This window comes from Maylandia zebra, linkage group LG9 (assembly GCF_041146795.1).
Source record: "Maylandia zebra isolate NMK-2024a linkage group LG9, Mzebra_GT3a, whole genome shotgun sequence".
Lineage (NCBI taxonomy): Eukaryota > Metazoa > Chordata > Actinopteri > Cichliformes > Cichlidae > Maylandia > Maylandia zebra.
The window spans coordinates 26,856,021-26,871,322 of record NC_135175.1 but is presented as its reverse complement, the minus strand read 5'-3'; the positions used below and the strand labels follow the sequence as shown (position 1 = coordinate 26,871,322).

Below are 15,302 nucleotides of genomic sequence, written 5' to 3'. Positions count from 1 at the left end.
CCATGGCCAAGCACCTGCATCAAAGGCCTACATCACCAAGGGCAATGGTCTAAAGCAGGGGTAGGCAACTACAGGCCTTGAGTGCTGGGGTCCTGCAGGTTTTAGATATCACCCTGGATGAACACACCTTAATCAAACGATTAGTTCATTATCAGGCCTCTGGACTCCTTCAAGACATGTTGAGGAGGTAATTTAGCCATTTGAACCAGCTGTGTTGGATCAAGGACACATCTAAAACCTGCAGGACACCAGCACTTGAGGCCTGGAGTTGCCTGGTCTAAAGCATACTGCCAGTGGACTATAGAGCAGTAGCAGAGATGTGTTCTCTAGAGTGATGAATCATGCTTCTTCATCTGGGAATCCCATAGAGGAGTCTGGGTTTGGGAGTTGCCTGAAGGATGGTACTTGTCTGACTGCTTTGTGCCAAGTGCAAAGTGTGATTGTTTTTCAGGAGTTGGACTTGCCCCCTTACTTCAAGTGACGGTAACTCTTAATTATTTGCTTCCAATTTTGTGATTGCAGGGTTTGCTTCTTCTTGTTCCAACAAAGCAAGGTCCATAAAGACATGGATGAGTTTGGTGTGGAAGAACTTGACTCGCCTGCACAGAATCCTGACCTGAACCTGAAAGAACACCTTTGGGATGTATCACAGTGGAGACTGCAAGCCAGGCCTTTTTGTCCAACATGAGTGTGTTACCTGATGAATTAGCTTCTGGAAGACAGTTAAATAGTTCCCATTCTTGTGGTACTACCATGCCATGAGGCCCCATGTTGTGCAAAACATATTAGGTTAAAATTCACAGATGGCTTTCCTACTCACTGTCAAAAAGCAGTAATTACAAGACTTTTAAGGGAAAACCACTCAGCCAAGTAGCTGCAATTAACATACATTCATATTTATTAGCTCTTAGTTAATGGTGAGTAGATGCATCTAAAGTTTCACTGTGATTAAAGTTTATTAAGTTTATTTTATCAAAGTTCTTAACCCTTGTATTTTAGTGAAAATTGAAAATGAATCTACATGACTCATTTAGTCAGTTTTTCACCATCAGTTTCATCGGCCTTGGCTCACTTTCTGTGAAGAACGTGACAAAAACACATTTTCAATGAATGCACACCATAGCCACCCACTCGCCTACATATTTACATTACATGTGTGGTGTTTGGGTCCACTCGGGGTAATAAGTGTGGAAATTGTAGTACTGTTTACATTCACTCTACTCTGTTCTACCTTGGCCTGTTGTTAGTGTGTGTGTGTGTGCGTGTTGGATTGCACATGTGTGCACGTGTTTTGTCTTTCTGCTCCTGCTATTCCTGCAGAAATCTGCAGCATTATTACATTTCAAGCACCTGCACCTGTCACATTACCACTTGTTTTACCCTCCATCTTGCAAGAACCATTCCATAGTTTCCTCACACTCTATCTCAGCTGCATATTGCAGAGAAATACATATTGATGCCAGCAATGGTCAAATTGAAAGGTCTTCTTGCCAAGGAAGACAGTTCAAAGAAATAAACATCATTTATGGTGAAAAACTTTAATTTCTATTTGTTCAAGGTAAAAAAGATTTTCCATCCATGTCATATGATTTTAATGGCAAAAAACAAATTGCAGTTTATTCATAAAATGTGATCTAACAGAAATAAAGTCCAAATATGAATGATATATGTTGTCTATATCACTGAAGTAAATCACAAATCTACAAAGCATTTTTACATAAATTGTTATATCTGTGTTGATTCAAATGAGCTTTTTATTTCATCTTTGACTTCCTGTTCTCATGCAACAATTGTGCCTGCTGAAACTGCAACTCCAGCCTAGACATGAAGTGTATTCTCTAACACGGCTGTCTTACCCTGACCATTACAATTCAACATCATTACATCACCTTGTCATGATTTCTGTCTTAAATTACTCCGTGATTGATTTCATCTAAAGAACTTGATGACTTTTCCGTTCAAGGCTGGGAGGAATGATTGGTGTTCTTTGTTATTGAATCAATGTAATTTCATCCAATAGGCTTAAAATTGCAATGGTAATAAAACAGTTTGGAAAGACATATTGTAGCCCTGAAATGCTTCTAATCTTGACAGCGGTGCTACATCTACATGTGGTAAATGCCTGTTCACACATAAGGGAAGTAGAATTGCTTGGCAACCATTAAAAAATGATCTTTGATGAATCAGCTAGGAGGAAAGGGTTAATTGTGTACACTGTCAAAATGGCAGACATTAATCCCCCGCTCAGGCTGGCCTGGTTATCTTTCTACCCTCTAACTGAACCTAATGACTTTGCAACACCTCATCTGTCACTGCTGTCATAACTTTTACTGATTTCATTAAAGCCCCTGCAGAGATTAAAACTGGGACTCTTCATTCTGCCTTTGCAGCCTGACACATTATTGGCAACGCACGCAGATTAATTTAAATGTTTTCTGAATCAAAAAGTGAAAATATGCTCGTCATTCCCCCCTCTAAGCTAACATAATATAAATGTTAATTGAGATTTGTGCAGTGAGCTGAGAAAATGGATATTTGCAATAAAGCAAATGCTCTCCAACTTTTGAAATGCAATACAGTATTGGCTTCTTCTGTGCTGTACATTTACAGTACACTAACTGAGAAAACACATTTAGACAAATGAAAATATATAATTAGGATGGAGCACGAGTTATCAGTGAAGTGCTGCTTCTAAACAGGCCCTTCTTCCAGTGCAGTAATCACTTTGGCAGCTGAGATAATTTAAAGATTGAATTTTATACTGAAGTGAGCTGGTCAGCTGCTTTCTTCCCAAACAGCGAGCGACCAGTTTGAACAAGTGAAATTAATCTGTCGGCAGCTATGAATACACGTGAGCTGACGGTTAAACCGGACTCGGTAACAGATTTGTTTAACTTAAAAATATATATGCATGTACCACACACACACATTTCCAGAGATGCCTAACAGGCAACTCTCCAGCAGCAGCAACACCACCACCATTAATTTTAATCTATTTTTTATTTCCCCAGCTGTGAAAATAAAAAATTCAATATTGCAGAAGCTTAACAGCTCCACTGGAATTAAAACTGTGTAGTCAGTTTTATCCCAAGGCTCACTATCATAGCTGAATATCGCCTTTCTCTCCACGGCAGACACTGCTGTCGTTTGTGTATAAATGAATAAACTCTAGTGCATTAAGCTGGGGTGAAAGGTTTTCTCATATTTAGGTTAAACAGAAACAGCTGTGTGTATTCATGCCAACCGCTGGTGCTGTAGACTTGGTACAGCGGGGTAATTGTGTGTGGCATTGAAGCTGGCCCTCATTAACCTTACTGCATTACCTTTTACTGTGGATAAATGGAGGGCTTTAAATCAGCCATCTGTTGCTGCCCAGCTACCTCGCCAGAGTGGAAGTGACATACCCAAACCTTTCAAGGACATTAGTGTTGTAGACTAACAAGGAAGGGAGCTTTAATCAGACACAACAACCCTGCAGAGCTCAAGCTGGTTGATTCTTAACATCTTTTATCTCACATTGCTCCCTTATGGAAGAATTTGCTTTTATTGCAGCAGATGTTGATTTTTTACTAATTGTAAGGCTTATTTTTAGAGAGACGTCCCTTGTGAGGTGATGAATGCAGCATGACTGTTGCTGGTTTGATTTGAGCAACAGAAGGGATGGGAAAAAATGATTTGGGGGAGTAGGCACAATCAAAGAAGAAACTCCATATGGACTAAAAACCTTATTCAACTGTGAAAAGGTTGTCTTGCGGAACCTATAGATTTTAGTAGACGCTGCTGTTTCCTCCAAAGAAAAATAAGAAAAAATAAGAAAGTGTATTCCGGCTATGACTTTTCACAGTTGGAGGATGAGCAATGTGATAATGTCAGCCAGTTTTCTGTTTTGCCCTGCTGAGTTCTGCAGTCACACAGTGTTGACTCTTGTTAAAAACAAGGCCAAATCAGGGTCATAATCAGCCTTGGAATCACGTTGTATGTTCCCAAGTGAACCCCAAGAACTGGACTGTTTATTAATCTGAGTGAGGGCAAGTGTAATGAGTTTGGAGACTGCTGCTCGACCGCAGGACACAAGTTTAAGTCTCGTATGCCCAGCTGAAGTGTCCTTGAGATTGGATGGGATTTTTCAGCACCTCTAGAAACCCTTTTTTCTGTTTCCCTGAACTCTGAGCTAAAAACATTTTCCTAAACAAAGACATATATTCCCTACCTCATAAATTCATCCTTTACTTTACAGATCCTGAATACATCTCCATAATTTCCCAAATGTCAGATAACTTTTTAGTTCTTTAAAAAAAAAAAAAAAAACTCCCCATTTTAGTTACCCATCCATGTCCAAGTATCAAAATCAGCAAGCATCAATATGTAACATATGTATGGTTTTTATTCAGCTATGAGTAGGTGTTTTTTTTTTTTTTCACACCCATATACAGTTATGTGGAATAAAAAGAATTTCCTCAGGACCCTTTGGTAGCTCGCTGAACCACATTTAGCAGCAATAACGTGAAGTAATCATTTTCTGTTTTAGTCACTGAAAGAATTTTGCCCCACTCTCCACCACTTATAACATTGTTTCAGTTCACTGAGCTCGGCCAAGTTTGGCCATTACAACATCTTGTAATTCTTTTCATGTTTAGTCATTCTGTTGCAGATTTGCTTCTGTGCTCAGGATCATTGACCTGTTTTCTGCCAGACAGAGAGCCTCAGATTTGACACTAGAATATTTTTGGTATATGGAGGAGTTGATGGTTGTCTTGATTAGAGATGGCACGATACCACTTTTTTATGTCCGATACCGATATCATAAATTTGGATATCTGCCGATACCGATATGAATCCGATATAGTGTTTTTTAATCAACAAAACTGTTTTTTAAAATATCTTGCTGCATTTTGCAAGTCTGCAAGTTCATACTCAAGTTTAAAACAACAACTACACTAAAGCTATTCTGTTATACCTGTATACAAAAAAAATATTTCATAGTTCAGCAATACTGATCAATCTAATAAACTTAAACCTACACCATCCTCCCTATTCTGGTATTTTAAAGAGTACTTAGCGTAAATATTAAGCAACCTAACTAATAGGGTTCCAACTCCCAGCAACAACAAAAATAAATAAATAAAAAATAGGGAACCACCCCTCACGCTCCACCTCATGATGCTTAATCGACGTAATCAACCTTAATTTGATGCAGTGTGAAAAAAAATGCACAGAAATCAATTATTTTTCAAGAAATATTAAATAGATTCAACATCTTTCTTCAACAAAATTGCAGACTGCACAGATGGTACCTTCCCAAAGGAAAAAGTACTATAGCTTACTAGGGTATATATATTAGACTTAATAGTCACTATATACAGTAATTGACTTCTATTCATTTTACATCAAATTAAAACTTTGTGTGTCAGATAATTATTTATTAAAAGCTCGACATTTTAAATGAGAATAAGAAAGAAAAGTATGTCTTTGTGCCCCCTTTTCCCAGTTAATGCCCTATCGGCCCCCCTGGCTAAACTTTGCTAGATCCGCCCCTGCACAGTTACCAGCCGTCAGCTACGTAGAAAAAGATCCTGGTGTAGAAAGTAATATTAAATAAATTCTAACAACAGCTGATCAAGCTTAAACGTGCTGCTGTTGTTCAGCCGCTGGTTTCCTCTTTCTGGTGCAAAGTGGGCCAAAAACAAACCAGAGAGACGGACTCGCGACAGAAAAGCCGATCAGCTGATCATTTAAGCAGTTTCACGATTGAAGTAGCAGCCGGAGAGCGAGAGGCAGTCGCTCGTTAAGCTTAACGCAGGAATGCTTTACAAACATTCAGAGATGGACTTACACACTTGCTTTACTTCTCTCGGGGATAACTTTGTCGGAGATGAAATGCCAGGTTGCTAGCGAAGCTCCAAATGCTATCCAGACCACCGACAGGTCCCGCATGCCACAGCCGCTCTATCACGTGATGCATACTGCTCCGACATGCTAACGTTCTGAGGTGAGTTACGGCGTGTTGCAAGTTTTGCGAGGTGCTTTCGTGATATTTAATGGATCGGATTACATTTTTTATTTTTCTCCGATATCCGATCCAGTCATTTAGGTCAGTATCGGACCGATACCGATACGTAATATCGGATCGGTCCATCTCTAGTCTTGATGCTCTAGTCCTGTGGCTGCAAAACAAGCCAAAACCATCACTACTCCACTATCGTGCTTCAGAGTTGGCAATTGTGCTGATATATCTGATTTCGTTTTTACCTGATATTTTCTTCCACATTGTGTCAAAACATCTCAACTTTGGTCTCATCTGCCTTGTTCCATAAGTCTTGTGGTTTGTTCAGATGCAACTTTGCAAACTTAATGTAAGCTGTGCCGTTCTTTGTAGAGAAAAGATGTTCTCTCCTTGCAACCCTTCCAAACAAGCCATACTTGTTCAGTCTTTTTCTGATTGTGCCATTTAACGTGCTAACTGAGGCTTGTTGAGTAGAAGATGCAGTTCATGGATTTTTTGCATTTTCTCTGTGTATTGCATGTCCTGACTTTGGGGTGAATTTGCTTGAATGCCAGTCTATGCAGGCTCAGGAAGACTGCGTCAGTAGGGCCACAGTCTTCCTGCAAAGAGTCCTATAAAAAAAACATTTCCGTTCACATGCCTGTAGTACATGCTTCATCACCATTCATTTTTACCAGTTCTATACTAATGCAAATGCATTTGGCATTTTGGAAACCTGCCTGTGAGACATCTCTAGAGTTAGGGAATCCAAAACATAGTTCAGTTTAAATGTGAATCAAGTTTATATTTAATTCTGAACTAAAATTTTAGATCGGAAATTAATTTGACACGGGTCTTACACCCTTATCGTCACCTGTTTTTAAGCCCTCTGCGCCAGAATTCAAATGACCTGCCAGCAAGGAACATGGAGCCACAGTTAAATTGTATTTGTAAAAAGCTCCCAGTTGAAGGCACAAAGTAATTTGAACTGGCAGCCAGCAAGACCGGTGCCATTAGTGAAATACAAGATGACAAACTGCCATAATAGTGTCCAGTTTTCTGTTGACTGACATTAATTTGACATGCATTCAAACAGTGTGCTGTATGACTTGTTAAAATGTCATTGTGGTGACAAGTGCGGCACATACGCTGCATAATCAACCACAAATCACGATTAAATGAGAAGTCTGAAATGGAGAAGGACACAGTAATGAACGCAGAGAAGGAATATGAAAGAGACACATCTTAATGATGCACCAAATATTTACAGACATCTGTAAACCATCTGCAAGTAATTATCACATCTGTTTACAATAAACGCAAAAGCTTTATTTGTCCTTAAGTTCATATTTATTTGTAAAAGGAAACAGGTGCTCATTGAAACATTTGACTAGTTAAATGACACAAACAGTTTTTTTTATTGTTTGATAACACAAATTTTTATCTACAATGACAATGAAGTTTCTATTCATACAACAGTTATAATATAACGTTTTATACATGAACTGAAAATACAAAGTTACAGTAAACATGCCTTTTGATAAAAATATTTTTACAAAAAAATGTACATTTCTATACAACAGTTATCAGTTACACATCTCTACAAGTCCCACGATTCTGGTTTAAACCTGCAAGTACTCCAACAAACTGTCAGTGTATTATTTTTTATTATTTTTAACTTTTAAAATTCATCTAGCCTTTTTGAAATAAACATGGTAAGGGCTATTTACAGCGGAAAGAAAATCGAGTTGAGCCAAAAGTGTTTTAAAGTGACCCAGATAAATTACGACAGTTAAAAGCAATGAGGGTTTTTTTTCTGTGTTTTTGCAGAATATTTGACACGTCACCATACTGTCCATCAAAAAACAGGCCACCAGCAAAAAAAGAACCCAGACAAAAACCCCTCCCCCAAAACAAACAAACCAAAAAAGATAAACATGTTGCAAAGCCATTTCCTTTAAACATGTTCGGGATACAAAAATAGTGCTAAATATTACACATTATCATCATTCACCAGATGCTTATTTTGAATGAGCTTCAGGATAATCGTTTTTTGATTTTATGCATGTTTTTCCCCAAGTAGCCCTGCCAGGACTGAGTAGTGTATTTATAATATTGTGCAAAGTGACTTTCCATTTTCGAAATCTTCTGCTGAAGGGAGTTTATTCAACCAAATCACAAAGAAATATTTGCTTACCTACTCTTGGTGGCATGGAATTTTGACAGCCTTGGTTTGGTACTTTCAAGCTACAATAATTTTTGTTTATGCTTTTCAAATCACTGAACAATTAGAATCGATTCGAATACAACCAACACATTAACTGGTATTCATAGTTTTTGAGAGCAATTATTTTCTCCACAGTCAAAAAACAATTTAAAAAACACCACAGATGAGTGTATTTTTTAGATCAATTACGACACTGTTTTTCAAAAGAATGCCGAGTGATGAATTTATATTTTATCTTGGTTACACCAGGGTGGATCAAACCTTTAGCAATTCAAGGAACAACAACTTAAAAACAGGGTCTCAGCTTTATCAGGAAATTATTGAGAAAGTCTTTTGTATTATTAACAATATGAATTATTTATAACCAGTTTCTAATTTGGTATTTTGAGTGAAACAACCTGTGAAACTTTCATCGAGACTGAATCACATAATTATGTCTTATATAGCCTTCTTATGTATCCAGGATGCACCTTTTTAGTAGCGTTACTCGAAACAATAATCCTTCTTCATTAGGGAACCTTTAAACTATGCTAATAGCTTTAAAAGAATACATACCAGCTGATCATTTTGTTGCATCAATCAGCTGATGGAGCAAGATGGTGCTAACATGGCATTGTTAGTTATTATAGTTCAACTACTAATAAGAACTTCAACAATCTCAAATATGTATATAACATACCATTTAATATAAATACAGGGGGCTGAAACTGGCCTGTTTCCTTCTTACTAACATTAACTATATCATAAACATATCTAAGAATAGGGAAGTTCTTATTAATACCTTTGATAATTCAGAGGTTCAGCACCAATCAGACGGTTTAATTCTGGGTTTTAAACGTATTTTACATTGCGGGCCACATACACCTGAATTGGGCTGGACCAGTGAAACTACATCATAAATGTATAAAGAAGAGGTTCTGGCAGTTCACTGCCCATGCTGTCCTGTAATTCTAAAAAAAACAAAGTTTTCATGAACTCACAAAAAAATGTACTTTTAATTCAGTGGACTCACCAAGGACTGTTAATTGTGTCTGCTAGCAAAAATAAACTGCAAAATAAAAGCTCCTGTGGGTCGGATATCCTCCCAGCATGCAAAAGGTCCCACAAAGTTTTTATAAGATGAAAGCTAAACCTTAATGAGAAAAAAAAATAGGGATGCCAACAATACAACATGAGGAAGAAGAATGGAAAGATTGTGTTATCCCATCATTCTGTTGTTTGTGTTGCGATGCGTAGCAAGAACTTGTCGGTATCCAAATTCCAGTTTGAGGCTTTAATATTTTTATAATTTAAACTACAGTATTTTGAAACCTGGAGTCAGGGTGTGATTTATGAAACCAAACAGAGGTGTGGGAGTTGTTTTCTTTCCCCATGAAAATAATGAATGTATCACAGTGGTCCTATATACTCTGAGGCCAGTTAGAATATTTAGTACTGCTGTAATGTAATGTTCATAGAATAACGACAATCATCCATTTAAAACACGACATTTACGAGAATATTAATGGTAAAATTAATATGTGTAATATTCTCTGTCTCGTGATTTCCCCTTCAGACACAGGTAATCGACTCCAATGCAAAAACACAAATGGTGAAACTTTTCAGTCAAACACTAAAACACTGACAGTTTTTACTGTAATGAAGGCGTGAACAGAATTTTAGCCGATATGCATCTTCATCAATGCTACACAGCGATGAGCCGAGACACCTGGGTCCCAACAACAACCTCCTCTCAGCAGGCTTGGAACAGCATCAGCTTCTTATTGTTTGAATTAACACTGCGGTGGTTAAATTTGAGTGGTGGAAAAATACCAGAGTAAATTTGATTTGAATAACGAACACGTTGAACGCGCTGACATCCATTCACTTGCAACGTAATTCAATTTGCAACAGTTTATGTATAATCAGGTAAATTATAATTGCTCAGCTAAAGCTGAAACTAGATTGTTATGCAATGCACATAAACAGTTGAAGAAATTCCAATGTTTTCTTTTTTACTGTTCGTAAGCTGCACCGAGTGAACGGTCAAATGATCTCAGTGCCTAGTGAAGTTGCTTTAATAAAGCACTACGCTTTATTTCAAGTTCGATTATTCCAGAAATTTCGGGGTTCTGAATCAAAGATCTCATCCTGAGATAGTATCAAAGCCTGCCAATGTTTAATTTAAAATCATAACAAGTTCCACCATTTCAAAAAACCTTACTTTGCTGGCTCAACTAGATAAAATGGAATCAATGCAGGATGCAGAAGGAGAGGGTGAAGGAGAAAGGCGCTGGCTTCTGAACAGCAGCAGTCCATGTTGGGATGCACAAGCTGAGCGGGGAGGAGTGCACTGAGACGTTAGGGCACTGCTCCCTGGCAGGAGGCCTGTGCCAGTGTTGGCTCTCTACCACAGGAAGCCCTTTCTGCTTCTGAAACTTGGCAGGAGTTGGAATATATGATGGAACAGCCCCACAGGGCATTTGTGTGATAAATGGATAAAGCTGGATAAAGTTATGCTCACAGCTATTGGCTTATGTATGAGTCAAATCCGAAGCAGACGGCAGCGATGTTTCATTCTTTTGCTGAATTTCCTACCACGGTCACAGATTGTTCTGTCATTTATTCATTTGATATTTGAGCATAAACAAAAATTCTTTGAAAAACAGAAATTACAGCACAAGGACATTTCAGAAGAGCAATAACAATAGATCAAAAACATTTCCATCTTTGAACATAATTTCATTTAGAAATCCAAATAAATCCTTTTATTCCTTTGACTTCGGTTTGATTTTTTTCAGTTTCAGGATAAGAGTGCGAGTTCTTCCAATGAAATATAAGTTGCACATGAAGTAAACTCGGGCCACTGAATTAAAATGGGTCTTGAATATATTTTCTTTAGAGATCATCACATCACATTTTGTTTGAGCTGCACAGTCAGGCATCTAAATGTGATTCGGGGTCTCTCATACACAACTTACAGTCCTGAATGGGTGTCTTGATCCCTTACAGATCATTTCCTGTCTCTTGAAGGTGACGATGAATTCTAATACCACCGACCAGGAGCGTCTGCTTCCTCACCCTGAAGAGATAAAGGAGAAAACTTATGAAAATACATTACAGAACTGCGTCTCCTCCTCAAACATGGTGAATGCTTATAATGCTGTAAATCTGATGAGGATTAAGCTGAATTTTAAGGCTTGTCCATTCTGAATGGCCTCAGAAATATCTCGGGAAGTGCAGAAATATTTTCTGGTAGCTGGAGCTGCCTCGCTAATCCTTCTGGACATGACTTATTGAGGTTCTTCTCACTGTGATTTTCAATCCTTGGTGGGCCTGCAAGCTACACATTCATATATTCTCTCGATCCTCGAGTGGGATTTTCAGGTTTTTAAATGTATGTGCTGTGAGGGGGTTCGGTGAATTGGCCACTGATGGAATTTCAAAAAGGCAGAAAGAAAATGGAAAACTCAAGTGTAACGTGGTTTCATAAGAGGTGGAGGGGGGAATAAGCTGTTGCCTAAACTGAACATTTTTGCCTGTACATTAAGAAACTGTAGCTACATAGCAACCACATAGCATATGCTCATTTTGTACAAAATCCCACACAAATGATTAGCTTCATTGAGCATAAAGATGGAGAACAGAGGGAAATAGCTAGTCTTGTCATAAATGGCAATGAGAGGAATCAAGGGGCCTTTATTGGCAAATGATATAAGCTCATGCAAGCACAAAGTCCAGAAAGGTAAAAAGTAGTGCTGTCAGCATTAATCTTGTTAAAATGACGTTGACGCCATAACCGCTGCACGCCGTCAACACGTTAGCGCGGTTAGCTCATTAATGCATTAGCTCCGTGCAGCCACACGCACGGGGCGATCCGCACTAGCTCGCTAACGGAGATTTGCCGCGTTAATGCGGTTATGGCGTTAACGTCATCTTAACGAGATTAATACTGACAGCACTAGTAAAAAGTCAGAAAACCAGGAACACATGCAGCATAACAACAGGGAATATAAACAGGTATCTCAAAGAGGAGGCGGGCTATGAATACAGTGGGAGCTAATTAAACAATGGCAGATATAAGTGAATAAGGTAAAAAGAGTCAATGGCAGGTGAAGACAACAAGCGAGAAGAAAAACACAAGACTAAAATAACAACAGAATCACAAACAGCACTGTGCTACAAAGCAAGTCCAGCCTATGCGGCATGTCCCTCTGTTATCTGGTTTCATCTACCCTAACATCAGCAATCATGCTATGCGGTCACACAAAAGTGGCTATCAGCTCAACCGGAGGTTTAACAATCTAGCTATGAGCTAGTTTACATGAAAGCTGAAGCTTTGGCAGCATGTGACCATCAGAAACATGGACAGGTCCTCTGTCAAAAACCCCAGCTATGTTAGAGTAACAGGGTATCAGTGCTCTGTCATTAAGACATGGACGAATCACACCATCTATTATTCCACTAAATCAATATTTAAATGTTCATAAGACCGTTATAGTTTATATTCTTTCAGCTGCAGCCCTTGGTAGCGGTAGCTGGGATTACTCTAAAGATTAAATCGAAAAGCGGAATTCAAATGTAGGCTTATGCTACGTACAAAATGATCTAATTTTACAACGAATAGATCAAAATTGGGTACAAAAACCAACAGAGCTCTGCAGCCTCTAATGAAGTGAGTTTGCCTTAAGTCATCCAACACCAACAGAAGACTAACAGAGTTTAACTCAGTGCTACGTCTACACTGAGCTACTCGTAAACACTGCCGCGCACGCATGCTGTGAAGAGCTAGCCAGCACCAAGCCAACTGATGGTGTGGCTGCATCGTTACCCACACCCTGAGAGGCGAGAAGCAGGGAACTCTTTACCTTAGGCCTCACCATTCATATCCCCTTTCACAAAATTCAATTAGATGAATGTTGTTTATGGGCAGTTCTGGCCCATTGGAATGTCATTATTGCTCCGTCTGTCGAATTCGGTATTAGATGCCCTTCAGTGAAGCTGGTCTTCCAAATGTCACGGAGCTTATGACTTAGGAGATGATTAACGAATGTTTAGAGAAGCTCAAGACACAGTTCAGCAGCTACGGTTTCTAATGAGGACTGGATGTAAGGTCTTTAATGAGGGCAGGCTGCAAGACCCCCCCAGAACCTTTTGCAGTCTTTTATTACGACTTCACAGCCGCTATAATGGATGCTTAGATCAAATACAAATCTAAAGCTCTTACCTGATCTCAGTTGTCAATATCCGATACGTGGTTTTCTATCTGTAAAGGAGAGCACATAGAGGAGGTTAACATCACAGACATGATACAGCCTTTTTAACTGAACACAGAGGTTGTATTTAATCTTTTCTAAAGGTCACTGGTGATATACGCTCAACAAGAGCAGCCATGCCAACCCGCAGAACAGTCTTTGTAGCACATTATCACAAAGTGTGATCAATGTGACCTTCAGGAAACAAATAAATCTCTTCCACCATGCCTCTGAAAAATAATCTCTTCCATTAGTGAGGACACGGAGCTTTCATCTAGGATAGCATGGCCATGTTCACCTGCTGGGTAATGGCTAATAAATAAAGCATAATAAAGAAAACAAGGCCAGTGAAATACAGATAAAACCAGTATCAACTGTTTCTATGCCACTACTTGAACTTGACGATTGTGAAATGGAAAACATATTTAAAACGTTGAAGTATTGAGGATGTTTTGAATAGGTGAAGCCAACATGCATTTTGGTTTTGTTCCCCGGGACCTTCACCATACATCAGTCTCTTTTACTTAACAGCAGTCTATTTTTCAGCTGAAATCACTGGCGTAATAAATGTGCGTCTAAGCCACAGCTGACTGAGATCAACTGGCTGAGTGAATACAATCAATATAAGCATTGTGGGAACTATCGCGTCAGCGGAAAGACTGATTAGTTTCAGTTTTAGATTTTCCTTGATTGGAAATAGTAATCTTTTTGAATTGTTGGTAGTTTGAAACATAAACATATAAATGCCTTCCTTACTTTCCACCACCTTCCTCACTGGTTCTAGGGGTTTTGACCAGTTATGGTGTTTTTATGATATTTTAATGAAAAGATTGCTGTAACTACACAAAAGATGTACTGTATTGTTTCATTAAGTAATCCTTCTGTTAGGCTGATAACTAAATTACGCCGTCACTGGCTAATGTCAAGTATTTAAGCAGTGCATTAAAATGAAGGTGAAAATAATTTTGCTCAACAGACTACATATGTCTACGTCTAGGTTCGATTTGTTGTACATTCAGAGATGCTCTTCTTCATACCTTGGTTTTCAAAGTGGTTATCTGTTATCTGTTTCCTATCAGCTTGAAGCAGTCTTGCATCAACAAGCTATTTTCACCAAGAGAACTGACACTCTGCTGATATTTTCTATTTTTCAGATCATTCTCTGTAAACCCTAGTGATGGTTGTGTGGGAAAATCCCAGTAGATAAACAGTGTACAATACTCAAAAGTCTGGCAACAACAACCATATCACATTCAGACTCACTAACATCACTTTTAGTGAACTGCTGATACCAACATCGATATTGACACTTTAAACTTATAAAGGCAGTTTATGTAGAGGAGAACAGTGTGCGATGACTTCTGAGATTAATCGTCATCAGTCTGAAAATCACACATTTGAATGACCTCCAAATCACTGTGATTTTTGCTTTCTACAATGATTAATGCAACAATGTACACTGTACATTAGAGAATATAGACAACAAAACACACTTTTCAGCTTTTCACCTATTTTGAAATGATTTTTTGAGACCTAAAATGTCTCTAATGGACTTTGGGACAGCTTCTGTTGTTTAAATGGGCTACATACTGAACTACGAGGATAGAAACAAAGGATTGATCCATTACTGATACCAATGCTGGTGTCAGTACTATTGGTATTTGAACTGATCTGCCCACCTCTAATCACCTTTCTTTCCCAATTTTGACTTTCGGTCTTTACTTCAGCAGGTGGTCTTGACTATTTCTACATGCCTAAATGCACTGATTATTGGCTGTTTTACTGTGTTAACAAGCAGAAATCTATATACATCTATATAGTATAACACATAGTGTAATATATAATTATACAAAACTGA

General features: G+C 38.4%; 1 protein-coding gene across 3 annotated transcripts in view; it reads right to left on the bottom strand.

Moving 5' to 3' along the window:
• Positions 1-7,639: 7,639 nt before the first annotated feature.
• Positions 7,640-15,302, bottom strand: part of LOC101475847 (RALY RNA binding protein like) — a 120,866-nt gene continuing 113,203 nt past the window's right edge. For all 3 annotated transcript variants that reach the window (XM_012919344.3, XM_004551908.3, XM_004551909.3), the window contains 2 exons: positions 13,417-13,455; positions 7,640-11,271 (listed from right to left, as the gene is read on the bottom strand). In XM_012919344.3, coding sequence (XP_012774798.1) covers positions 13,423-13,455 — 33 coding nt within the window. In that variant the 3' untranslated portion in view covers positions 7,640-11,271; positions 13,417-13,422. The remainder of the gene's footprint in view (positions 11,272-13,416; positions 13,456-15,302) is intronic.